General features: G+C 46.1%; 1 protein-coding gene across 6 annotated transcripts in view; it reads left to right on the top strand.

Moving 5' to 3' along the window:
• LOC147423921 (midasin-like protein) overlaps positions 1–26,967 on the top strand; it is a 238,227-nt gene that overhangs the window by 93,881 nt on the left and 117,379 nt on the right. For 5 of the 6 annotated variants that reach the window (XM_086500903.1, XM_086500902.1, XM_086500900.1 and 2 more), the window contains 11 exons: positions 24,554–24,747; positions 24,833–24,887; positions 24,984–25,134; positions 25,290–25,366; positions 25,450–25,558; positions 25,725–25,823; positions 25,919–26,019; positions 26,114–26,200; positions 26,360–26,425; positions 26,505–26,669; positions 26,744–26,951. In XM_086500903.1, coding sequence (XP_086357029.1) covers positions 24,554–24,747; positions 24,833–24,887; positions 24,984–25,134; positions 25,290–25,366; positions 25,450–25,558; positions 25,725–25,823; positions 25,919–26,019; positions 26,114–26,200; positions 26,360–26,425; positions 26,505–26,669; positions 26,744–26,951 — 1,312 coding nt within the window. The remainder of the gene's footprint in view (positions 1–24,553; positions 24,748–24,832; positions 24,888–24,983; positions 25,135–25,289; positions 25,367–25,449; positions 25,559–25,724; positions 25,824–25,918; positions 26,020–26,113; positions 26,201–26,359; positions 26,426–26,504; positions 26,670–26,743; positions 26,952–26,967) is intronic. The other variant, XM_086500901.1, reaches the window with a different exon arrangement.

The following is a 26,967-nucleotide window of genomic DNA, read 5'->3' as shown; positions in this document are numbered from 1 at the left end:
TCCCGTCAGCTACATATAGAGACATGGCAATATACTTCGACTCTTGCAGAGGAGAGGATTTGTGAGCTATGTGACATAGCGCTAGCCAGAGGAGCACTATATCTGCCGGTGTCCGGTGTATTATGAGATCAGTGGACGCTTCCACTGTCTTTTCAGAGATGGCTTCGGGCCTTTGTCTAGGGTGATGGATTACACTGATCAGAGGTGTCTTGGGCTCTTCGTGCTCGAACTACGGGGCAACACAGAGAGGACCTATTACAGAGGGTGAGGTGTTCTAGGCGGGGTCCCATCCAGTGGCCAGTTTATTACAGACTACTTCCCGAGCGGTTGCCCCCAAGCAGCAGACTAAACCACAGCTTGACCCTCACCACGTGGGATTCTGCTTGAGAGAGCCACAGAGATCAACAGATCCCGACGCCCACGACCTCCCCACAGGTCACGCCGCGGCTCCATATATCTAAGGTGCAGCAAAATGATTGTTTGCACTTTGCTAAAGATGAGTGCTCCGAACTGTGCTCAAGGTTCCTTTTGTTCTTATGGAAGGAAGAGCCTTTCGTTCTTAATGAGAGAATGCTATGATCACAAACAAAGTGAATGGACACTGTGCGTGCAAGTGAATGAAACTGAGAGATAGAGAGATACGACACCAGAGACGTTGTAAAACCCTCCTTTGAAGGCCCCCCTCTCGTCGGCGACAGTTGTCTACTTATGATTGCACAATCTGGTACAAACGGTATGCATGAGACTGATGCAAGTCTAGGCTATGTCGGCGATGACGAAGTCGACCTAAGGGCTGAAATCTGCAATCTTCCTACTGCTGTCCAAAAACGCTATGGGCTGAAATCTGCGACTGAGCCAAAAACGCTGATTTGGGGGCTGTTTTCGGTGGGTCTTTGACGCTGAAATCTGCAGGTTTAGGGCTGAAAACTGAGGTTGCTTAAGGCTGAAAACTGAGGTCTTTACCGGGCTGAATCTGCTACACTTTAGGTGAATCTTGCCGGTCTTTATCTGCTGCTGAAATTGCTGTGGGCTGAGGCTAAAAACGCTAGGCTGATGGATGGGAAAAACGCCAAGGTTATCCTCTTCAAAAACGCTAGTGGCTTGAGAGGAACAAAAACGCTAGTGGCCAGGATCTCCTGGCGATGGCAAGCTGATGCAACTCGCTAGGATCTGGGAGGTATGGCGATGACCAATTGTTGGATAAAACGCCAATGGGGAGGTTTTGCTTCTTCTTGCTTGGTGGGGGAAACTGCCAAGGTCTTGATGAGAAGTTGCCTGCTGAGCTTGGCTCCTGTTGCCTCTTCTGCCATTCAGTGCTAACTTTGGTTTGCTTATATATTTTCTTACCCAAATTGCCCTACCTACTTTTGTTGGAAAGTCACTTAATTAAATTAATAAGTGAAAAATGCCAAAAATAGGTAAAATAGGCTAAATGAACTGGAAAATTCCCCTGAAGGATTCTGATGGGAATGCTTATGATCATGCTGTGTGCAACCAGAGGATATGCATCTAATCTAAGTGACTGGGCATGCACGGTCCACGAATAGACTCACAAAAGTGCCAGATCACTTCTAATCTAGAGTGACTGGATTGACTGAACCCTGATCATGCTGTAGCTTGTCCACGGACACACAGGGTTGGATGTGTCACGTGACAATATACCACCAGTGTAATCGGGCTATCATTGAGAGATACAGAGCGACTCCTACGAGGTTCTTCACAGAACAGGAGATTGATATCATGCTAGAGAGACCCATGAGAGAGTTCATGGGATGACAGAGGACAAAACCAGGCCCAAGAGGACACCCCTACACCAGGTGCTTGGAGCCCCTATGCCAGCCACTCACCGCCCCTCCTTTTCAGATGTTTAGCCTTTACTTTAGTACTTTAATTTTGTATTAGACACTTGGACACACTTGATGAGGATGTGATGTATTGGTCTCATAGGTCTTTTAGGCCTTTTGTAGACGTTAATAAACATTTCATTTAATTTCATTTCATTTCTCTCTCTCTCTCTCTCTCTCTCTCTCTCTCTCTCTCTCTCTCTCTCTCTCTCTCTCTCTCGTCTCGTAGGTCACTTTGGCCTTTTGAAGACGTTAATATAACATTTCATTTCATCTCTCTCTCTCTCTCTCTCTCTCTCTCTCTCTCATGCAGCTTTGGGAGGATTGGAGAGGATGTGTTCGCAGGTTCAGTTTCAGGAAGCGCAAACAAAGCTTTGGCTTTTCGACACTCTAGTGACTCCAGCTATGCTCTATGGAGTTCAGGTATGGGGACCCTCAGTAGACCACCATGGGAGATCTGGCAACACAGATGGATGGAGAGGCCTTTGATCTCTATGATCGCTCGCATGATTTGGGCTAAGGCCTCAATACCACATGAGATTATCCGAGCCGAGCTAGCCCTCCCCCCCCGTCGTGGTGGAGGCACTGACGAGATCAGTTTCCTTTATGCACGGTCTATGGGATCTCCCACAGACCGATACGCTCGGCTTGCCCTGGAGTCATCTCGACAACTAGCTCTACAAGGCGATACAGCATGTTGGTATGGACAGATGACATCATGGTTACAGTCGCATGGTCTCAACATGGATAGATTACCTCTGCTTCACTACTCCTTGGATGCACCCTCCTTGTCTCTCACACGGACAGAGATCACCAAGCTCATACGCCAGGATCTGATTCAGCTAAATACCAGGAGCACATGGATACAGCCGACACAGGAGAGCCGACACAGGAGTTGGGGCATGAAGATGGCCTTCTACATAGAGCATCTTCTCCAACTCACGGAGGACGGCTTTGTGACTAGGCTAGCATACATGGATACACACTTATCTCATGGGATAAGATGCGCTATTGGAGAGATACGCACATCCTCACATCAGGTCCAGATCGAGACTGGCTGATTTCGAGGGGTGCCGGTAGAAGCCAAGATATGTCACCTATGTAACTTAGAGCCACAGACAGAGTTGCACTACACATGTCATTGCCCGGCATACTATGAGATACGCTGCCGCTTCCACTGCCTGTTCAGAGAAGGGTTCGGACCTTTTTCTAGAGTCATGAGATACAAGGATCATAAGTGTCTCGGATTGTTCCTGCTAGAGCTGCGCAGACTTAGGGAGAGCTTGCTGAGGACATTAGGGGAAAGACAGTTGTAGCGCGAATAATGTGTGGTGCTCTCTACAGTGGGTAGTCCTCAGTGCAATGTGCGTGACAATCTCACTCAACAGATTGAAAAGAAGGGAAACAATATACGACAACTGAGCTCACAGAGACACAACAGCAACACACAACAGCAACAGTAGACCACAACAAATGACTTGATTCTCAAAGAACTGATACAGACTCTGGCGTGGCAGCACACTCAGCTCCAGCCCAGGACTCATAGGTACAATGGGGGTGTCGAGGCTTAGATGTGCTGGAATGGTGAAGACGTGCTATGTGTGTAGACTCAACCCAGACGACTACGTGAAGCTCCGAGGTGAAGAAGATAATCCCGATGACCAACCGCTACTACTCTTATGTAACACCATAAAGAGTCACCAACGGCTCATAAATGTCAGCCATGTGGTGACGTGGCCACGATGTCCACTAGACCACCGTCGGTACCTTGCCACGTGTCACTCCCCAGCCCAGAGGGTCCGTCCAGTGTGAAACAGCCTAGACCAACTGTACTAACTGTGTCCTGTGAAAGTGACACTGACAGCCTAGACGAACTGTACTAACTGTGTCCTGTGAAAGTGACACTGTAGCCTGCTACAGGTTGCCCGCCACAAGACCGCTCACCGTCTCGGTGAGAGGAAATAATGAAAAAACTGTGAAAGAAAACCATTAGGTACTGCATCTGTACATCTTTCTTGAAGCAGGTTCTAGGCCCAAAAGTGGAGTTTAAACACACTACACTGCTTTCCAACGTTTTAAGCCTTTGAATAGGCAGGACACAATATGGTTGCATAATCCAAGAATCCCAATTGGCAAAACAGAATAAAGCTCCCCAGCAAAGGCAACCAGGTGAATTTTTGAAATCCACAAGGAAACAGTCAAAAGGCTCTTAAGCTTGCTCGTTTGTTTTAAGCCTCATCTCCACCATGCTTCTCTTGGTCAAAGAGGGGAATCTCAAGCTCATGCGGACCATCAGGGATCTCGAACAGGAAGCTTTCGTTCCAAACTGGCCTTTTCCCACTATCCTTCACAATTTTGCTTTTCTGCTTTTGCTCCCCGATAGACAGCACGGCATAAGGATCTGATTTGCCGAGGAATTCGACATCCTTGAGGTCATGGCCCTTGATGAGCTCGATTTCGACAGTACCCTCAGTCATGGTGAAGGCGGGGAGGGTAGAAAAAGCAGTGGAAAGGCAGAGACAGCAAGCAAAAGCGCAGAGTAAAGGAGCAAGAAGCAGAGAAATGACACAGATCAAACAAGCAGAAGGGAAGGCCGACAATGAGTGCGAGTGGGTGTGTGCTGCTGAGGGGGGGCGAGAGCTGGTGAGAGGGGACGAGGGGGTGTGAGGGGGAAAGGGTAGGGGGGAGGGGGAAAGGTTAGGGGGGAGGGATGGTGAGGGGGTGGGTAGGGGCGAGGGAGAGAGAGGGGGGGATGAGAGCTGGTGAGAGGGGGCGAGGGGGTGTGAGGGGGAGGGTAGGGGCGAGGGGGAAGGGGTAGGGGCGAGGGGAAGGTGAGGGCTTAAGGGGGAGGGTAGGGGCGAGGGGGAAAGGGTAGGGGCGAGAGGGGGTGGGTAGGGGCGAGGGAATGTGAGGGGGAGGGTAGGGGCGAGAGGGGTGGGTAGGGGCAAGGGAATGTGAGGGGGGGGGTAGGGGCGAGGGGAAGGTGACAGGGCGAGGGCGAGGGCGAGGGCGAGGGGAAGGGACAAGGGCGAGGTGTGGTGAGGGGGCGAGGCCGCGTGGTTAGGGGGCGAGAAGGATGGACAAGGGGCGAGGGGGAGGGACTAGGACGAGGGGGTAGGGTGAGGGGTGGTGAGGGGGTGAGGGCGAGTGGGTAGGGGGCGAGGGGGTGAGGTGAAGGGACTAGGGCGAGAGCAAGAGAGGGGTGGGTAGGGGCTGAGTTGGGAGGGGTGTGGGGAGAGTTGGGAGTTGGGAAAGGGCGAAGAGGTAGCAAACTATCAGGAGAAGGGAATTCATCAAGCAGGACCTGCTTTGTGAAGGAGGTTTTCTAGACACAGAGGAGAGCTTTGTCGTGGTCGGGGAAGCAGACACCAATGGGGCTGATATTCGAGGGGGTGTGAACTCCTGTAGAGGAGATTTCTTCTCGCTTCTATGCTTCTTCATAGGCTCGCCAAATTCAAAGGCTTCCACCAAGGGTGCATCAAGTGTTGACAGTCAACCTTTGAGTTGGCTCAAATGGCTCATTAGGTTTAGTTACTGTGGAAACATTGGAAGAGGTTGTACGTTTAGGCAAAGAGTGAATAGAGACTCCATAACAGGGCAGAGATTTGGTAGCATCCAACCACTCCAACAGATCCTCGTCTGACCCTTAAGGTGTAGTAGGTTGTTCCTGTTCAGGGTTGGTTTCCATTGACAAAGAAACCTGCTGCACCACCGGATCCATACCTCCTTCTAGGAGGATGGGTTGCATCGGGGAGCCAGAAGTATGTATCCACATTGCGTCTTTGTCGATGGGTTGCATCGGGGAGCCAGAAGTATGTATCCACATTGCGTCGTTTCCCCAATCATGAACAGGAACAGCCTACTACACCTTAAGGGTCGGACGAGGATCTGTTGGAGTGGTTGGAGGCTACCAAATCTATGCCTTGTTATGGAGTCTCTATTCACTCTTTGCCTGAAAGAACACCCTCTTCCAATGATTCCACAATAACTAAATCTAATGTACCACCTGAGCCTATGAAGAAGCATAGAAGCACTAAGAAATCTCCTCTACAGGAGTTCACCCCCCCTCAAACATCAACCCCTTTGGTGTCTGCTTCTCCGACTAGAACAAAGCTCTCCTCTGTGTCTAGCAAACTGCCTTTACAGAGCCAGTCCTGCAAGATGAATTCCAAGATCATGATCAGAGCCAGCAGTACGAAGGTGGTTCTTGGTTAAGCTCAAGAACTTTCCTGCATTTGATGCGAAGTGGATGGAGGAGGAGGAGGACCTAGCAGATACTCCTTGGATTGTGAAACTTTACCTCGATGTTTTGGTTTAGCATAGTCTACTCCAAACGGAACCCAGATTTCAGCTTGGCCGGAGATCTGGTGCAGTGGGATGCACAAGAGGGGAGTCACTCCGCTCCCTTGTCAACAGATGTCTCGATTTTGATACTAAAGTCACTGATGTCTCTTTGAGCTTCAGGGATACTGATAGTTGACAATATTCTAATGGATGACTTTATGAAATGGAATTCCTGATAATGATACTGATTTGTTCTTGACTTCTTTTGAGTGCAGGAACTGATAGCCAAAATGACTGTAGCATTTTGGTCTGATTGGTCTCGAATAGACATGGTTGCAATAGGGGTTAGTCAATCGGACATCGATGAGGTCCCGATTGGACCTAGATGTGATTGCTAGTGTCACGAGGACGTGGCAGTTATTAACCATGTCACAGAGATGTGGCAACTGCTAACCTTGGTTGTTGGTTTCTTTCCAATGGGGTTTATTTTATTTATTTTGAGACCCTCTTTTTGAAGTAGCAAACGGTCGGACATTGTATGGCCAATGTGAACGGTAGATTCACCCGCAGACGGGAAGTGGTCGGCACTGGAATTCGTATGGTAAGAGGATGTCTAGGCTCAGAGCAAGATCATATCGGTCCCCCCGTCGCACTTAGCAAGTTGGTGGATACTAGGAAGTGAACTCAATTAAGGCGTAAAGTCAAGGTGAGACTTCCAACAAAAAGTATCCGACAGTTGGGCCACATTGCATTTTTGGATGCGGTCCCAATGAGGATAGATGGTCAGAAGACCAGTGGGAGCCCAACGGAAGCATCTCCTAAAATTTAGGGAACTGCTATTTTGGGCCACGAAATGTGTTCGCGTCATTCTTCGGTATGACTAGGGGAACACTTTACAACTCTGCCGCGAAGTCAACTGACGCACCAGTTGAGATATTTTTAGCAGGGAAAGCCCAAACTCGGAAACTGGGCGACGTGTCAGCTTGTGAGCGATTCTGCCACTCTGGGAGGCAAAAACGAGCTGCATATCATCAAAGGGGGCGCCATTTTCAGCCACAGGCGGATTGCAACAGGTACAGAAGCTATGGAATGCTTACCTTGCCCTCTATGCACAGTATGGTGACGGGAGTGATGCCCCGCACGCTACATACTGCTCTCTTTCTCCCCTACGTGCAGTTATGTGATGCCCCACAAGAGGGCTACTCATTTGACTGATGTACAGTTGTGTGGGTTCATGCTTTTGTGCTGAGGCAAGAGCCTCCTTGAGCAGGAACAGGGGTAGCTAACTGCTGCTCCAAAGCAGGCACTGGTGAGGGTCATAACCTCACCGTACAGGTGCAAAATCAGCGCTGTGTATGCGCTGTAATTTGACTGTTTTTGAGCCATACGGACGCCAGGATCATTGGGAATCGTGCCCCACTGGCAAAGGACAGGTAGGGGACTGTTTGGGGCTGAAAACAGGGCAAAAACCAGTATATACAGCGTGCTGAATTTACTGTTTTTGGACAGGAATCAGAGGGTATACGACAGTGCAAGCGAGTTCCAGCAGGGGAATTGGTTTCGCGCAAGTTTTGGGGCTGTTATGTTGCCGAAATTTGGCCAAATCAAATGGTATCTAGGTGGATACACGTGAAGGATTCCCAGGACCTTACCTTGTAATTTACCCTCCTAAAGAATAAAGAAATACCGAAAGGGGCGCCAATTTTGGGGCCTACAGGTTGTCGGCGTCTGCTCGGAGCATTCTAGCTTCTGAGCCGTGTGTGTGATGAAGTGTTAATTCTCGTTACAGGTCTCCTTTGCAAAGTGCTCTGTGTGTGTGTTTAAGTAAAGATTTTCGGGTGAAAGCCAACGCCTACCGCCCTACGGGCCGGTTCCATGGTTCCGTTGCCGGGACATCAATCACTTTTTCCTCAAAGAGTGAGCCTAGATTGTTCAGGGTAAAGACACATTGCAAGAACGCGGGGATTACACTATGACCGACAAGGGGAAGGGAATTATGGAAGAGGGTTCCTCTCCAAAGGACAGGCAGGAGATTCCTATGGTTTTTGAGATTGGCGAGAGCTCACGGCCACGTCAGTCTGTACCTCCTGTCAACGTGAATGTCCCTCCAGTAGTACAGGGCTTTATGACAGGGCAACTTGAGGATGATGCGTTTAAGACTCAGTTAGTTGCCGCGGTGAATGTCTTTTCGCAGCTGGTGCAGAATCCGAGGTTTATGGAATTCTTGCAAGCGCCACCAGTGCAACATCAAAATAGGCAACCTGCGCCGCGTACGGAGCTTGTTGAAGCTCAAGCCCAGGTACTTCATGAGGCGCAGGAGGAAAGGGAACACTCGCATGTTGCGGAGTCGGGGGCTCCAAAGCAGGTTCCTCCCGTGCTTGAACAGGTGGCTAGAACGCCTATTCCACAGGTTATGCGAGTTCAGTCCGCCACCTTTCAGAGCCAGCATGCTGTCTTGAATGGACAGGGAGCTGGATACCAGGCTATGCACTCAGTTTTTCCACCACCCATGGTACATCCTGGGTATTTCGGGGGTGGATCAGTGTTCCAAAGTATGGCTGGTTATGCGTCTGGAAGTCAGCCGTACATGCCAGGAACAGTGTTCGGGGGTATGCAAGGCATCATGCCAAACCCCATGTATGGTACTATCGGCATGCAGCAAGGTTTCCACGGCTGGTTTTTCTGGACAACAGCCAGATATCGCACCTCTGACGCAAAATGTGAATGGCCAACACGTGCCGATCATGCCTACTATAGTGCCCATGTTGCAGACCATCCCGTATGACAACTTGGGGGCACTAGAGAAGCCGAAGGCTTACAAAGAAGGTGGTGCAGCGGTAAAGTTCAGTACCTTCAGTGGTTTCGAGGATAAGACAAAGGCACTCACTTTCCTCCAGCAGTTTGATACAGCTTATGCGGGAGGGAATTTTACAGAGGCCTCGAAGGTCAGGAAAGCTGCCACTTTCTTAAAGGACAATGCGCTTACATGGTGGACGACATTGTTAATGCAAGGACAGGCACCCGCCACTTGGGTTTACTTCAAGCAAATGTTTGCATCTGCTTGGCTATCAAATGAATTTGAAGCCGATGTCCTGACAGATTGGCACCAGCTTACAGCAGCTTCATGCAAGAGCTTGCTGGAGTACAATAGGAGGTTTTGTAAAGCATTACTCTCAGTGACCTCCTACAGATTTGTGCCATTGACAGAGCAGATAGAGAAGTATTGTTGTGGGGTGCCTAAAGGGCTTCGCGATTACTGTACAAAGAACAGAGTGGCTACCCTTACTCAGCTTATGGAAGTTGCGAACACTGGTCTTGCCCTGTTGAAAGGAGAGGACAGTGGATTTCCGAGCAGTGATAAAGGAGGGCAGCAAAAGAAAAATTCAGCGAAGAAGCCCTTTGTGAAAACGGCTCCTGATGCGTCACAGGGGTCAGAACAGGCCACCAAAGACAAGGATTCAGCTGGGACTTCTGGAGCGCAGGCAAAGAAACAGAAAAGGAAGCCTTTTGTGCGCAAGTCGCTCGAGGAAAAGAAGGTTCTAATGGCTGAGAACAAATGCTTTATATGCGAGCAGCCTGGTCACTTTTCTATCAATTGTCCACAAAGGAAAAGGCCAGCTGACTCAGAGGATAAAGAAGACCAGAAAGGCAAGAAGCCAAAACCCACGGCAGGTTTAGTGCCAGACATGGTGGGTGACAGGCCCAGCACAGATGCCAGTAAGTTATGCAGGGCATGGGGTAAAGTTAGGGATCAGACGGCACTCATCTTCTTTGATCCAGGTGCCAAAGCCAACTTTATCTCACCAGAGTTAGCTATGAAGCTCGGCATCAAAGCTGAAGAGATGGGGTACACAGCAAAGGCAGGGTTGGCATGTCCTGGCCACTCAGAGTGTGTTACTCCCATCATTGGAAAATTGCGTCTGCATATTCAGTCGTATGTGGACACTGAAGAGTTTTACATCATGCCGCTGGAAGGTTGTGACGCCTTGTTGGGGATCCCGTGGATGTTCCGAGTGCATGGAGTCTTGGATGCCTACAACAAAAAGATCACTGTACAGCATAGGGGCAAAACTCACATCTTGGATGTAAAGCTTAAAGGAGAGTCAGTCCCTATTGTATCTGCTTCTGCTATCACTTCTGTAATAAAGAATCATCTTTCTGTGTACTTGATTTTTGCACGTGATGTCTCAGATAGGGATCAGTCAAATTTATCTGTGTTAGATAAAGAAAGGTCAGCATTTTTGCAAAAGTTTAGTGACTGTTTTTCTGATTCATTACCGTCGCAATTGCCGCCAGAGAGACCTGAGGACCATCGGATAGATTTGGTGCCAGGGTGTAGCCCACCAAATAGACCTCCCTACAGGGTTAGTGCGGCGCAGCAGAAAGAGATTATAGGCCAGGTTGAGGAGTTATTAGAGAAGGGGCTGATTCAGCCTAGTTCTTCACCCTTTTGCTCCCCAGTGCTCCTAGTGCAGAAGAAGGACGGCTCATGGCGCATGTGTATTGATTAACGTGCGTTGAATAAGAATACCATCAAGAATAGGTTTCCTATTCCTCGCATTGATGATATTCTCGATCGTTTAGAGGGTGCTGCAATTTTGCAGCAGGATAGACCTGAAGAGTGGGTACCATCAGATTCGTATAAGCCCAGAGGATGTGCACAAGACTGCGTTTAGAACGACATTTGGTCTTTATGAGTTTCTAGTGATGCCGTTTGGGCTAACAAATGCTCCAGCCACGTTCAACAGAATGATGGACCGGATTTTCCGCTCGCATCAACAGTTTGTTGGAACATTCTTCGATGACATGATTGTGTATTCGAAGAATGAAGAGGAGCATAGGCGTCACTTGACCATTGTGTTCGAAGAGCTGCACAGTCACAGGTTGCTTGTCAATCCTAAGAAAAGTGAATTCTTCCTTGAAGAGATCCACTTTCTGGGCCACATAGTCTCAAAGGATGGTGTAAGAATGGATCCCGCAAAGGTCGAAGCTATCAAGACATGGCCAGACTTGAAGACTGTGCACGATGTCAGAAGCTTCTTGGGATTGTTTTCCTACTATAGAAGGTTTATCAGAAATTTTGCAGAGACAGCATCGCCTCTTCACGCATTGCAAAAGAAAGAGGTCACTTTCAGATGGACCCAAAAAGAGATTTCAGCTTTTAGTCTCTTAAAGGAAAAGTTGACTTCAGATCCAGTTATTGTTTTGCCAGATCTCAGGAAGTCATTTGTGGTCCAGTGTGACGCGTGTGGCAGTAGCATCGGAGCAGTGCTAATGCAAGATGGACGGGTAGTAGCCTATGAAAGCCGAATTTTGCAAGGGCTAGAGAGGACTATGCAAGTCTATGAGAAAGAGCTCTTGGCCGTGATTCATGCGCTTTCTAGCTGGAAGCACTACCTCTTAGGTGCTGATTTTGTTGTCCAAACAGATCATCAGACCTTGCGATACTTCTTGACACAGTCAAAGTTATCCGAAAAGCATATGCGATGGGCAAACATTCTTTCCATGTTCCACTTCCAGATTATGCATGTGGAAGGCAAGAAGAATGTTGTGGCTGATGCGTTATCAAGAAAGCCACAAATTTCAGCTGTGTCAATTCCTTATCATCATGAGTTAGATGACATGAAGGAACAGTATACTGCTGATGAAGATTTTGCAAGGATCTTTGAACAGTTACAAGAGGGGCAACATCACGAGCACTACCTCCTCAGAGATGGTTTTATGATGATGCATGGCAGACTTTGTGTCACTAGGCCACTGCGACATAAGGTCATGGAAGAGAGTCATGTCCCACCGTATGCAGGGCATCGTGGCATTGATGCAACAGTTTAAGCGGTAGAGACGTTCTTCTATTGGCCTACCTTGAGGAGAGATGTGGATGCCTTTGTGCGAGCATGCATAGTTTGCCAAAAGGTCAAGTTTGACAGGCAAAAGGCACCAGGGTTGTTACAACCACTGCCGATTCCGGATAAGCCATGGGAAAGCATTGCTATGGACTTTATCTTTGATCTTCCAAGGACGCCAACAGGGAATGATGGTATATGGACCATTATCTGCAGGTTCAGCAAGCAGGCCCATTTTAGCCCTGTCAGGAAGAAGATAAAATCTGATCAGATGGCACGCTTGTTCATGTACAATGTGTTTAAGTACCATGGTATGCCACAATCGATTATCAGTGATCGTGATCCTCGCATGACCAGTTTGTTCTGGAGAGGATTGTTTGAGAACATGGGTACTACGCTCAAGTTCTCGTCTTCGTTTCATCCACAAACTGATGGACAGTCAGAAGAGGCCAATTCTACTGTCTTAGATCTGCTGAAATGCTATGTGTCAGATAATAAGGGCAAGTGGGAACAGTATTTGCCTATGCTTGAGTATGCGTACAATAATACAGTGCATTCGTCTACTGGCAAAGCACCTTTTGAAATTGTTGAAGGCGGCAAAAAGGTTCCTCCCATTTTGCACACAAAGGACAAGATCTTTGAGGCAGATCGATATGTTGAGAACATGGATGAGATGTATAAGAAGATTAAAGTTGCCTTGGAGAAGGCTCAGGCAAAATAGAAAAAGGCTGCTGATCGTCACCGTTGTGAATTGCTACTATCACCTGGTGATTGGGTTCTCTTAAGGTTCGAAAAGGCAAGATTAAAGAAGATGAAGGGCAAGGAACGGCTGTTTCCTAAGCTTAGCATGCGATACTATGGGCCTTTTCAAGTGCTTGACAAGATCAGCGATGTGGCTTACAGGCTGAAATTGCCTGATGCGTGGAAGATTCATAATGCGTTTCACGTGAGTCTTCTAAGACCCTTCGTGGGTGATGTGCCAGAAGATATGCCAGTTGAGGATCAGCCAGAAGTTGAGGAACTTGATGAGATCCTGGTACCTGAGCAAGTTTTGGCACATAAGGACAGAAAAGTTAAAGGACAAGTTGCAAGACGCTATTTGGTGAAGTTCAAGAACTATCCACCTATGGATGCAAAGTGGATGGAAGAGCATGAACTGTCAGAGTCACCAAATGTATTGCAGCTTTACCTTGAAGCCTTTGGGTTACAGCCTACTTATGCCCCAACCCAATGTGTGCAAAGGAGGGGTAATGATAGAGCTATTACATCGAATGTACATATGAATTCAGTGCCATAGATAGAAATGGCAAAAGCATGAAGGCCTCATTAAGTCATTTGTATCTATGTATGTTACGACCTTTCTTGCGGATACATGCGATGATAAAAGAGTGTTGATAGCACAAGATCATCAATGGCGTGTATTTATGGTATGCAATCGAGGACGTTTGCGATTTCAAGAGGGGGGTATGTCACGAGGACGTGGCAGTTATTAACCATGTCACAGAGATGTGGCAACTGCTAACCTTGGTTGTTGGTTTCTTTCCAATGGGGTTTATTTTATTTATTTTGAGACCCTCTTTTTGAAGTAGCAAACGGTCGGACATTGTATGGCCAATGTGAACGGTAGATTCACCCGCAGACGGGAAGTGGTCGGCACTGGAATTCGTATGGTAAGAGGATGTCTAGGCTCAGAGCAAGATCATATAGGTCCCCCCGTCGCACTTAGCAAGTTGGTGGATACTAGGAAGTGAACTCAATTAAGACGTAAAGTCAAGGTGAGACTTCCAACAAAAAGTATCCGACAGTTGGGCCACATTGCATTTTTGGATGCGGTCCCAATGAGGATAGATGGTCAGAAGACCAGTGGGAGCCCAACGGAAGCATCTCCTAAAATTTAGGGAACTGCTATTTTGGGCCACGAAATGTGTTCGCGTCATTACCTTCGGTATGACTAGGGGAACACTTTACAACTCTGCCGCGAAGTCAACCGACGCACCAGTTGAGATATTTTTAGCAGGGAAAGCCCAAACTCAGAAACTGGGCGACGTGTCAGCTTGTGAGCGATTCTGCCACTCTGGGAGGCAAAAACGAGCTGCATATCATCAAAGGGGGCGCCATTTTCAGCCACAGGCGGATTGCAACAGGTACAGAAGCTATGGAATGCTTACCTTGCCCTCTATGCACAGTATGGTGACGGGAGTGATGCCCCGCACGCTACATACTGCTCTCTTTCTCCCCTACGTGCAGTTATGTGATGCCCCACAAGAGGGCTACTCATTTGACTGATGTACAGTTGTGTGGGTTCATGCTTTTGTGCTGAGGCAAGAGCCTCCTTGAGCAGGAACAGGGGTAGCTAACTGCTGCTCCAAAGCAGGCACTGGTGAGGGTCATAACCTCACCGTACAGGTGCAAAATCAGCGCTGTGTATGCGCTGTAATTTGACTGTTTTTGAGCCATACGGACGCCAGGATCATTGGGAATCGTGCCCCATTGGCAAAGGACAGGTAGGGGACTGTTTGGGGCTGAAAACAGGGCAAAAACGAGTAAATACAGCGTGCTGAATTTACTGTTTTTAGACAGGAATCAGAGGGTATACGACAGTGCAAGCGAGTTCCAGCAGGGGAATTGGTTTCGCGCAAGTTTTGGGGCTGTTATGTTGCCGAAATTTGGCCAAATCAAATGGTATCTAGGTGGATACACGTGAAGGATTCCCAGGACCTTACCTTGTAATTTACCCTCCTAAAGAATAAAGAAATACCGAAAGGGGCGCCAATTTTGGGGCCTACAGGTTGTCGGCGTCTGCTCGGAGGACTAGCTTCCGAGCCGTGTGTGTGATGAAGTGTTAATTCTCGTTACAGGTCTCCTTTGCAAAGTGCTCTGTGTGTGTGTTTAAGTAAAGATTTTCGGGTGAAAGCCAACGCCTACCGCCCTACGGGCCGGTTCGAGCTAGCTACCTTGCCGATAAGTCATGGTCTATGATCAGAATGAATGTTGAATGTCATGTGATGTCCTGTGATGTCCGGTGATGTCGTGTGATGTGACTGTCGATTTTGTACATGTGCTAGAGGTGTGTTCCTAGTACGTAGGTGCTAACAGTCAGTGTCTGCTAAGACGGTTTATCACTTTTGTCGGTTTAGCAGGTGTAATCGCGGTCGATTACAATGCTTTCAAGAGGGGGGTATGTCGCAAAGTGATGACGTGGCGGACAACAAAAACCCTAATTTTTGCCAAAAACCCTAATTTTTGGAAATCGTGGAGGCTGATTTTTTTTTAAAAAATTTAATAATAATGATGAGCGACGCGAATCTTGCTTTTTCTCTATGCAATGAGAAAGAGAGAGAGAATGCTTTTGCTTTCAAGTTTTGACTCTCTGTGAGAGAGAGAGAGCAGTTGCTTTTGATGTGAAGCTTTTGGTGCTCTGCTTTTTGGGCATCCCTTGTAACCTTTAAATTAGAGGTGAGGGCCTCACTTCTCAGAGCATCTAGACACAGAGTCTGAGAGTGAATTCCGATCCACTCTCTTGTACTTCGAATTGATTAATACAAAAAGAAATACCGAAAGGGGCGCCAGTCTTTGGGGCCAATATCTCTAGGCACGGAACTCCGTCGGGCCAATGCAAATCTATTGTGATCTGTGAATTGTTTTGAAGTGGTTATTTGGTGCTGTCGCGATTGATTCTTCACTTGGAGTGTCCAAGTCTATTACAAACAAACTGCTGATGTGTCAAGGCCCTGAAAGATGGAGTCAACTTGCAGATGCCGGCCAAGGGGCCTAAACCCTAAGAAGAAGTAGTAACAGAAGAAAAAGTGCTACCAACTTATGGGGACCCTGTCCGATGGGGTCCGAAGTGACAAAGGATTAAAATAAAGTAAGACTTGCACGCGCGCACACACACACACACACACACACACACAAACTGATGACGTGGAAGATTTTTGAAAATTGCGTTGACATGATGACGTGGCAGGTTGTACGGATTTCCGTAAATTACGTTGACAGCTCTTTGGGATTGCTTTTGGACCAGATGCTTTTGAGTTTTGAAGGCTTTTCACTGTAACTGGTTATCAAGCCAAGGGCCTTTAAGTATGAGGTTAGGGCTCATTCTTGGCATGCTTCTTGGAGAAGGTGCAAAGTCTGGAGTACCGGCTTCACTGTGTTGATGCAATATAAAGAAATACCGAGAGTGGAGCGCCAAGGTTTGGGGCCAATACTCTCTGCGGTAGAATTCCGCTACTCCGTGTCGCGTGTCATCTCTCTTTTTCAGTTTAGTTGTTATTGAAGTGCTAAAAGTCTGTTCAGTCTGTTCTTTTCTATTGGCATGTGGTGCCCGTCTTGTGACAGAGGAGGGAGGGGACTGCTCGTGAAAGAGCCGCCATGCCTCACGCGAGTCCTGACTCAAGAATACCTGTTATAGATCCTGCTCTAGTGGAGCCAAAAATGCCCTCTTCTTCCGCTGCACTAGGCGTCCGAAGTCAATCTGTTACTGTTTGTGAGTGATGTCCCTCAAAAGCACCTCCCTTTGAAGTCTAGCTCTAGCCTGGTGGCATTCCTCATCATACCAGCTGTTCTGAGGCATGCTCCCAGAATGACGTCTCTGCTCAGGGTGGGTGTGTGGGTATGCCTCTACTGCTGCATCATGTAATGTCTTTCAGTATAGTAGTAAGCTCCTCTAGAGGTCACCCTAGCTCCTCAGTGCATAGGCCTGTATAGATCCCGTTTATGTATAGAGAATCTGTCTCCCACGTGAAGGTGTAGCGAGTAGGGGCTGCTACCCGTGGACTATGCGCTACACTGAATTGGAAAGAGATGGTCAATATACAAGAGCATGATCCATTGCCACCTCAATAGGTCTGGGCCCAACTATGAGCTCCTGGATACTAAAGATTAGGCTCGGCTGTGCCATGACATAATCCATTGTGTTGGCTCCATGTCTGTGTGGAAAGCATGTGAAACCTCCCGCAACGGGAAATCTCTGTAGGCCATTCAAGATGGCCAATCCATGTGCAGTCCCTATGTCTATCAAGTGCCGTCCATACTCAGTATGTTCCCCGTCCTGTGATCGTCTGGATAGGCCCGTCTCTGCAACATCCAGTTCTCTCAGCATCTCCTCTGAAGTATCATAAAATACTGTCTGATGATGGGCAGTCCTAGCATTGAAGTCCCCTAGATTGATAATGTCACCATCTCTGGAGAACTTCCATATGTCATCATCCAAAATAGAGAAGGGGGACTGTCCTCTGGGTGGTGCAACGTGACTATGAAGGGGGGGGGAGAGAGAAATGAAATGCCATGTTATATCAACGTCTTAAAAGGCCAAAATGACCTATGAGACCAAAAGAAAAAGTTACAATTGGTGAATCTGATATCATGTCTGAGAGAGAAATGAAATGTAATATTATCGTCTTCAAAAGGCCAAAATGACCTATGAGACCAAAAGGTTACATGTGGTGAATCTACTAGCAGGTCTTGTACGTGCAGAGGCACTTTGTCAACTATGCCCAATGGGTAGACTGTCCTATGGTCGGCCAACATGACTGTCACGATTGTGACTATGTTAATAGCAATGCATCTACTCCTAGTTGCAGATACACGAAGTGCCATGCCAAGGACCCCTGCACTTGGATGGTCACACCCCTTCGCCCAAGAGAGGTGCCTATTCACTAAAAGCCACACTCCTTCGACGACTGGTCACACCCCTTCTCTCTACGGGTGCGACTCTTCGCCCAATGGTTGCAGCTCTTCGCCGAAAGGATGTGTCTTAACGTCTAAAGTCATGTCTCTTCACTAAGAGAGGTGTCTTTTCATTTATGTCTCTTGGTCTCCTATATAAGGAGCCCTTGTATCACACATTCAATCAATCAACACAGAGTCTTCTAAGTCTTGTTTCTGAGTTAAGTTCAAGTTACTCAAATCTGAATCATGAATTTAAATACTTAATAAAGGATTAGTACCTAGAATCCTTACAGTGGTATCAGAGCAAAATTTTTTTCCGGGACCCGAAGGTTGTGAGCCTCTCACCCTCGCCGCTACACTCTATCCCCTTCCCGGAGTTGCATGGAAGCAAAAGAAAGGTGGTACGCATGTGCATATGAGCATGAGGTAACTTAAACTTATTCTGTTCCAATTCAATACATAACGGACAGCAGTACAATGTATGTGTGCGGGCCTACCGGTAATAATGACCCTTAATGAGAAGGTTCGAGCGGAGGTGCCCCTTCAGTTCCGAGAGTTTCTCACCCCTTCACGCGAAAAGGCATTGACCCTGCAAGCAACCACACCCTCTCTTTGCCCACACCCCTTCTCCAGGATTCACCTCTCTTCCCCAACGCTGGCTGCTGAAAGTGCTTTTCTACGCAAATTATGCCTCTTCGCACTGCTGGATGCACCCCTTCGCTGCTTGCCCCTTGCGCACCCCTTTCCTCTCGGGCAGGCAGAGAACACTGGGCTGATTAGGCAGAGAACGCTGGGCTGATTATGTTCTCTGAAACGCTGCCATGCTGAAACGAATTCTGGAAACGCTGGGCAGAATTGCTGAATTTCTTACACTGGGCAGTTTTTTTACGCTGGCAGCTTGGCAAATTCAGCGCAAGGTTTTTTTATTAAAACCGCCCGGACTTCCACTTGATTTAAGTGGCCGCCCAAGACTCAAATTGTTTTAAGCCCTCATGTGCAGTTACATTATACATTAACCCTCCTCCAAATTAACCAAAATTTTTAAACCCATGTGAAAACACCCAATTTTTTTTAAAAAAGCCAATGCGAACACACCTTATAATTAAAAAAAAAAACTCCCATGAACATACATAAAAAAAGTTAAAAAAAACCTTACACCGCCTCTCCCTAGCTCTGCTCTGTGCGCACCTTCTCTACGCAAGACATTTCGCACACATGGTAGACGCGAACCAGTACACGGGATTCCTTGATGAAATTTTGTGGGTGAATTCTCTACTCAGAGCCGGAAGTGATAATTATTCCCGATTTCCCGACTCAGAGAGCAAACTTATTCTAAAGGCATTTTCCGCTCACGGAGCACTCGTCCCAGACTCTGTTCCCGACCCAAAACTTGCATCTGTTTGAGATCTTTTTGAGGCGTAACCATGCCGAATTCTCATGACGGAGGTGGTCAATATGATGATGTCCTTACTCTTATCAAGGAGCAGATGGCCACACTTTCCATAACCCTCGCATCATTTCACACTCGCTTGGTTGAGATGCAAACGCAAAACACTTCTCGAAGTCGTCCTGTTGCTTCTTGGACTACTAATGCAGCATCTTCAACACATTCTTCCGAAGCTTCGGTGGACGAACCAAACGAACCAAATCCAAGTAAAGAGGTAGACAATCGCAAACTTCAACTACTTTACAAATTTTTAATGCTGCACAGAAGAAGAAGCTTGATGTTAAACTGCCGGAACCATACACTGGTCACCGTGACAAGTGCGTACTGGACCAATGGCTATTCAAAATGGAGGTCTACTTGTCGAACAAGTAGACTTGGTCGGGAGTAAAAAAGTTGCACTTGCTAGTTCTCTGCTCAAGGACACAACATTTCTTTGGTGGCAACGACGGGTTGCTGATGGTAAACACACACCTTCTTGGGATAAATTCCGGCGTGCTATTCGCAAGGCGTTCGAACCTGCCAATGCGAATTTTCATTCCCGATCCTCTCTTCGCCGTCTGAGCCAGACAGGTTCCTTGGCCGCGTACATCACAGAGTTTCAAAGGCTAACTCTGGAGATAGAGACCCTTAGTCCCTCTGATAAACTTCACAGCTTTATCGATGGACTCGAACCCAACCTGAAGGATGATGTGCACAAATACAACCCTACCACCTTGGATGTTGCAATTGCCTATGTGGAGCGTCTTGGCGATAATGGACGCCCTATACGGATTTTTCTTCGTGGTGACAGATCTTCAAACAGCGCTCGCTTTTCACAGCGCGATCGTAGAGATAGCTATGGCCAAAGTAAGCAACATCAGTCTCAGTTCAGACAGCATGCAACGCAACCTTATTCAACTTCAAGGTTCTATTCTCAAGACCGACAATCTCAAAGTAGATCTTCTTCACATGTTCCTCCACTTGATCGTGGTAAAGGACGTGATTTTTCTCAAGATCGGCATTCCAATACTCAGCAAGGCTCTTCGTCAAATGGATCTTCAACTTCAAAGAAGGATGGATTATGTACAATTTGGGGTGGTGACCATAGATGGTATCAATGTCCAAAGAAACCAAATCCGTGTAATTTGAAAAGAAATTCCAACGCGGAAACATCATCGATTGCTGCATCACCAAATTCTTCTAAGGATAAAGGAAAATCTGTGGTCAACACGATTCATGTCTCAAATGATACGACTATTCTTATGAAGCATGCTGAGTGCAATTCTTCAGTTTTGGAGCTTCTCTCAAAGCAAGTTTTGAGCCTTCTTGGAACTATCAATGGTCGTTCCATTAATGTTTTGGTGGACAGCGGATGCTCAAATAATTTCGTTAGCACTCAGATAGTTCAACAGCTTGGCTTACCAACTTAGAGGACATCTCACTTGTATGATGTGGAATTAGCAGATGGATCAATTTTGACTTGTGATTAGACAGTTTGACAGTTGCAGTTTGAGATACAAACTTATGCTAATCAATTGGCTTTCGAAGTCATGCCTTTATCTTATTACGACATGATTCTTGGTCAACATTGGTTATTCCAATATGATTCAAACTTATGAGATTCAAACTTATGCTAATCAATTGGCTTTCGAAGTCATGCCTTTATCTTATGACGACATGATTCTTGGTCAACATTGGTTATTCCAATATGATCCAGCAATTAGCATTCGAGGACATACTATCAATTTGTTCAAAGATGGATGTGAATTGTCTTTACACGGGCTTTATCGTGCGGAAAGAGTGATTCAAGACTCACGTGTACTAGTCAAACAGCATGATACAGTGGATTATGAAGAGAATATGATTTCCGATACAAATGCAAAAATTCTAATTGATGAATTTTTGAATTCATTAACTTCTCCTGAATCAATTGATGAAGACAAAGATGATTTCAAGCAAGAAGTTTTTCCAAGTGATACTTTGTTGCCAGACAAAGTTAAGGAGGTGGTTGCAGATTCCGAGTCTGAAGACGACTATGATTTCTTTGATTCTTTGCTGGATGATGATATGCCAATTGCAAGTCATTAAGTGACAGTTTCTGAAGATGATTGTGAAGAATTTTGGGATTCATTATTGGAAGATGATTATACTCTCAAGCCAAAATCCTCTCCAGTTATTCATAAAGTTGAAGTTACCCCATTTGAAGAGTACCTTGAGAAGATGTCCTCTTCCCCAAATATTTCGCAGTTACTGGAAGATTTTGAACCAGAAGTTTTACATCGCGTGAAGAATTTTGAAGATCAACCTCTTGTTGCAGTCAACCTGACTATGCCAGATTCCTCTAAAAAGTCTTTGAATAATGCAATGACATGGGATTTAGTAGTCAAAGCAAAAAGGTTTCATAAGAAGCAAAGGTTTAAGACAAAGGTTTCCGATAATTCAGAGACTGAAGATTTTCGCAGATTCAATGCTTTTCCAGAGTTCTATCAACATCAGAAGTCATTTCTTTGACACGGGTTCTCATTTTAAATGGGAGGGGATGTCACGATTGTGACTATGTTAACAGCAATGCATCTACTTCTAGTTGCAGATACACGAAGAACCATGCCAAGGAGGACCTCTACACTTGGATGGTCACACCCCTTCGCCCAAGAGACGTGCCTATTCACCAAAAGCCACACTCCTTCGACGATTGGTCACACCCCTTCGCTCTACGGGTGCGACTCTTCGCCCAATGGTTGCAGCTCTTTGCCAAAAGGATGTCTTTAGGTCTAAAGTCATGTCTCTCTTCACCAAGAGACGTGTCTTTTCATTTATGTCTCTTCGTCTCCTATATAAGGCCCTCGTATCACACATTCAATCAATCAACACAGAGTCTTCTAAGTCTTGTTTCTGAGTTCAGTTCAAGTTTTTTAAGTCTTAATCATGAGTTTAAATACTTAATAAAGGATTAGTACCTAGAATCCTTACAGTGACTATGAAGGGGGCGGATAGGGTAGGCTGTAGACCTAATGCCAAATTGGTGAACTCAAGCATCAGATCGATGCCGGATCCACCATCCACTATCATTCCTGAGAAATACTTCCCCAAGATGGATGCGGTGAGACGAGGACTTTTATAATCAGTGAAGGGAGCAACGGGGTGGTATATCATATAGGACTCTAATGGTTGTATCGTAAGGTACCCGCCTCTAGGACTTGCTCCGGGGTGAAGTGATTGAATAACGGCAAGGGTGTCACTTAGAAAACCTGCATCTCGTGGAAGCATGCCATAGAGTGATAGTTGCTCGAAGGTGTTCTTCACAATAGTCTCTGTGGTAAGCTTTTATTTTTCTGCTAATCGTGTCTTTGGTACCTTGATTTGTTGTAGGTCAGCTACTGCTTCCAAGAAAGCCCCATCAATATCGAAGATTAGAGAGGAAGACCCTTTCTTGGCACTAGGGGATGGCTTGTCGACAACTGGAAGTGGGGTATTAACCGGTGAGATAGTGGGTGGAAGAGTGTACCTTGTTGGAAGGTTGAGACCAAGGGTTGCCCTCTGAGCCCGAGTGAGGACACCAGTGGGCTCTTCTACTTGCTATAACTTGCCATGAGGGGTCACCACATGAGTAGAAGGTCGAGGACTCAACAAGTACAACGGGGGTGTTGAGGCTCCTATGTGCAGGGAGGGTGCAGGTGTGCGGTGCTGGACCCAAGTCCGAAGCTTCAAGACGCTAGACCATAGAAAGTAGGTGATGCCTATGACGACTAGAACCAATCACACATATGTACAATCATAAAGAGCCACCAACAGCTAGCAAAATAACTTGATCCAGCTACGTCTACCTCCAAATTGTGGTGTGGTGATCTGGCCATGGTGTCCACTAGACCACCACCCGTACCACTGCTACGTGTCGCTGCCTAGGTCCGTCCAGTGTGAACCCTAGACCAACTGTAACTAACTGCTTGTCATGTGCAAGTGACATTGTAACCCTGTTACAGGGAGATATTCGCAGCTACCACCCACCACACAGAGAGTGGTCACCTTAGAGCGGGCTCAGACAATCAGAGCCAGGAGACGATCAGGAGCTCCAAGATACAGAGCCCCTAGACTCCGTCGCAGACAGGTCCAAGAGATCCAATCACGGCATTGCTAGGCTGTCTAGGAGAGACGATCCCAGATGTTGGAATTTATTCAGGCTGCTTTCGCCCTAGATCCACCCATGTACCGCGTACTACACCCCCAATTTAGCACAGGACTGAGGATGGAGCTAGATAGTCTGATGCATCTTCATAATTGTACTACCGTGAGCATATATTCGCCCCAGAGATAGTGTTGCATCTCCCCCTCACATACCATGTATCTCAGCTGAGATGGATCAGCAGTCCACCAGGTGACATACGATCTCCACCACTAGACGACTATTTTGAGTATTTTTGTAGCCTTTTATCCTTTCCCGATAGATAGAGGACATACATCTGTGAACATCTGAATTGTCTCATAGGCCGACTTCAGCCTCTTATAGACGTCAAAATATCTTTGTTTCTTTCTAGTTATAGAACACGAGGCAAAAGAAGAAAGAAGGATAATCCGGTTCTCCTAAAGGTTGATGATATCTCTCATCAAAAAGTGCTTCAAAAAGTGAAGCATAATTTTAACTTAATCCCTAGCTAGAATGGGTAAGAAAAAGTCCTGGAATGACTGTAAGTTAAGCTGAGGCTACAGCTTGCAAGTCATGGGAGTCTCTCCTCTTAACACACTTCTTCCCTATCAAGAGTTGCCTCAAGAGGAGGAGACCATTGAGGAGTAGTGCAGTTCTCCTCCGATGGCGACTGTTGATGGCTCTATCTACTAATCGTTGATGTTTTGATCTACAAATGGCAATAGCCCTGTGCAATGTTGTTCCTCGAGAGAGGTGTCTGAGTGGGTATGCCAGTGAGTGAGGAAGTAGAACCTGCTGCAACTGCAGTATATTGGAACTGAAAAAGTGTGTAAGGGCTGTCTGGGTTTGCAGCAAAGGATCTGCAACTCTCCTGTCCCTCAAGAGGATCTCTTGGTAACTCCTAGGCTAAGTTTTCTTTGTGACGCCTTAGCTCCAGTAGCGAGAGCCAGAACACCTTTGATCATCAAAGCATATGATCTGAGGCAGTGGTCTAAGGCTGTCATGAATAAGACAAATTACTTCCCTAGGATCTCATAATAAACAGTGTAATGAGATCTGTAGTGCTCATCTTGTGTTTTTAGGTTGAATTTTCAGTTTCAATAGAATGATGGTCTTCGACAGCACTTGACTGACTGAAGTATCTTAGAAAGGGTTTTGAAGTCTTGTGTTTTTGGGTTGAATTTTCAAGTTTCAATGGAATGATGATCTTCTACAGCACTTGACTGACTGAAGTATCTTGGAAAGGGTTTTGATGTCTTGATTGAAATAAACTGCACCTTGTGATGTAGGAATAAGCATTTTGGTGGTGGGCCAAACTGAAATGGATTCTCTGTTGCTTAAGGTGCTTGCAGAGAAAGGAGGCTCAAACGTGGAAGAGCTTTCAGCACATCCTGATTTTTTTTTAATGGCCACAATGAATCCGGGTGGTGATTTTGGGAAGAAAGAGCTTTCTCCTGCCTTGAGAAATCGTTTTACAGAAATCTGGGTGCCACCCATCATAGAAGAAGATGACCTAAGGAGCATTATTCACACACGGTGTGTGCACATTCTAAGCTTTGTAAGATCTGATGAGCAAATGACATATGGTGTTTGTGTTACTGAAATTTAAAACTGGAGACAGGTTTTTGGATCATATTCAACCTGTTTTAACGGATCCTCTTTTGAATTTTTGGAAGGTTTGTTTATTTTAATGCATGAAAATTTGGTGTTTAAAAGAGAATAGGGTTTTTTTTTTTGGCAGGGAACTCATATAGTGTATTTTGAATGAACAGTGGTATCAAGAACAAGACATTCGAAGGGGGCTCACTGTTCGTGATCTCTTGTCTTGGATACATTTTGTAAATACTGTAGGAGGAGAAATTGGGAAAATTTGTGCATGTATTCATGGGGCATTCTTGGTGCTTCTTGATGGCATCAGTTTAGGTATCTCACTTTTTGTTCTGTAACAACTGTTTCCTTGTTGTTCCAGTTTCTTCATGTGTGAGGATTTTTAAGAAACACTGTTTGGGAATAATCTCACCAGAGTAGAATTTTATGGTCGTTTTCTTGATTACGGAAATGATGTTTTACTCGCGAAGGCACAGGCTTGTCAAATGAGTCAGTCAGATCGTTGAGAAAACAGTGCCTAGATTTTCTGCTGCAGCAACTCCCTGCGGTTAGTGTTTTCAACTCCTTTTTTGGTTCTGTATTCGTGCGTTTGTTGATATTATTAGCTGTTGAGATCTTGTTCTTTTACAGGATGAGCAGCTTACTAGTGAAGATTTTAATGACAACACAATGATGACAGGAAAGCATTTCATGTTATCTGAGAACAAGGTTGGAGTACATCCTTTTTTTATCTCCAAAGGTGAGAAGTCTTTCACTGTTTTTGATTATGCTAGCCAATGTTACGGTCTAAAGTGGACCATACTCCTATGTTAATGCACAAAAATATGAACAAGAAATGGTGTGTTTAGTTCAATGCACATTCCTTCTTCCTTATTGTTATTCTAATCTCTTCCGGTGCATAGCAGGACCAATGAAACCCAAGGAGATAACTTTTGAATTGATGGCACCTACAACAAGCATCAATACGTTTCGCATTCTACGAGCGATGCAACTTCCCAAGCCAGGTACTAGCTTGGTCTGTCCGCATAAGAACCTTATCATTATCCAGGATTGCGGTTGAAGCAGAAAAAACTATTAATGGCTGATTTTCTCTCTGTAGTCCTAATTGAAGGAAGCCCAGGTGTTGGAAAGACAAGCTTGATTACTGCCATTTCAAATATTTCAGGCCATTCTTTAGTAAGAATCAATCTATCGGAACAGGTCAGCGAACTCTGTGTACCTATAGCCCTTTCATTTAAACTTTTCATATGAAAAGAATTCTCATGCCATTTGGTGTATGTAATTTTGTATGAAGACGGATATGATGGATCTTCTTGGTTCTGATTTGCCTGTCGAAGGAGACGGAGCAGATTTTAGGTGGTCCGATGGGGTTTTCTTACAGGTTTGCGGTTTAGTTTTGTTTATTGATCTTTTTCTTATTCCCCCCTTCAAATTTTTCTTCTTGTTCCTATTCTATGGCTGCATAGGAAATAACAGAATATCAGTAGCCCATTTTCTCTTTTTCAGTCATTGTGTTTTCTGGCATGTATGGATTCAACAGGCTCTGAAAGTGGGTAGTTGGGTTCTGCTGGACGAATTGAATCTTGCATCTCAGTCAGTTTTAGAGGTAAGGAACGTTGTTCGTGTTTACTGATGTGGAGCTTCAATAATGTTGTTTGTAACGCTTACTGTCTGTAAGAGAACAGGGTTTAAATGCTTGCCTAGATCATCGGGGTGAGGTCTTCATACCGGAGCTTGGGCGCTCCTTTAAATGCCATCCAAGTTTTCGGATCTTCGCTTGTCAAAATCCTGCTTTACAAGGAGGGGGTAGGAAGAGCTTACCACGGTCCTTTCTAAATCGTTTTACAAAGGCAGGTCTATTTGTTTGTGTTTGTCATTATTTTTTAGTTTTGAATAAACGTCTATTTAATTGTGGACTTTCCAGGTCTATGTTGATACACTTTCTGAAGAAGACTTCCTCTTTATATCAAGGTCCTTGCACCCATCACTTTCACAGGAGTTTCTCACGAACTTGATTCAGTTTAACACCAGAATTCTGAAGGATACAATGGTTACTCGTTCTTATGGGCATCTTGGTGCCCCATGGGAGTTCAATCTTCGAGATGTTTTGCGATCATGTGCCCTTGTTGAAGGTAGCAATAAAAAGTT

The sequence above is a fragment of the Adiantum capillus-veneris genome, chromosome 26 (genome assembly GCF_014529385.1).
Source record: "Adiantum capillus-veneris isolate H3 chromosome 26, ASM1452938v2, whole genome shotgun sequence".
Classification (NCBI taxonomy): domain Eukaryota; kingdom Viridiplantae; phylum Streptophyta; class Polypodiopsida; order Polypodiales; family Pteridaceae; genus Adiantum; species Adiantum capillus-veneris.
Note: the sequence above shows the minus strand (reverse complement) of the source record. Positions and strands in the feature narration are given on the sequence as shown.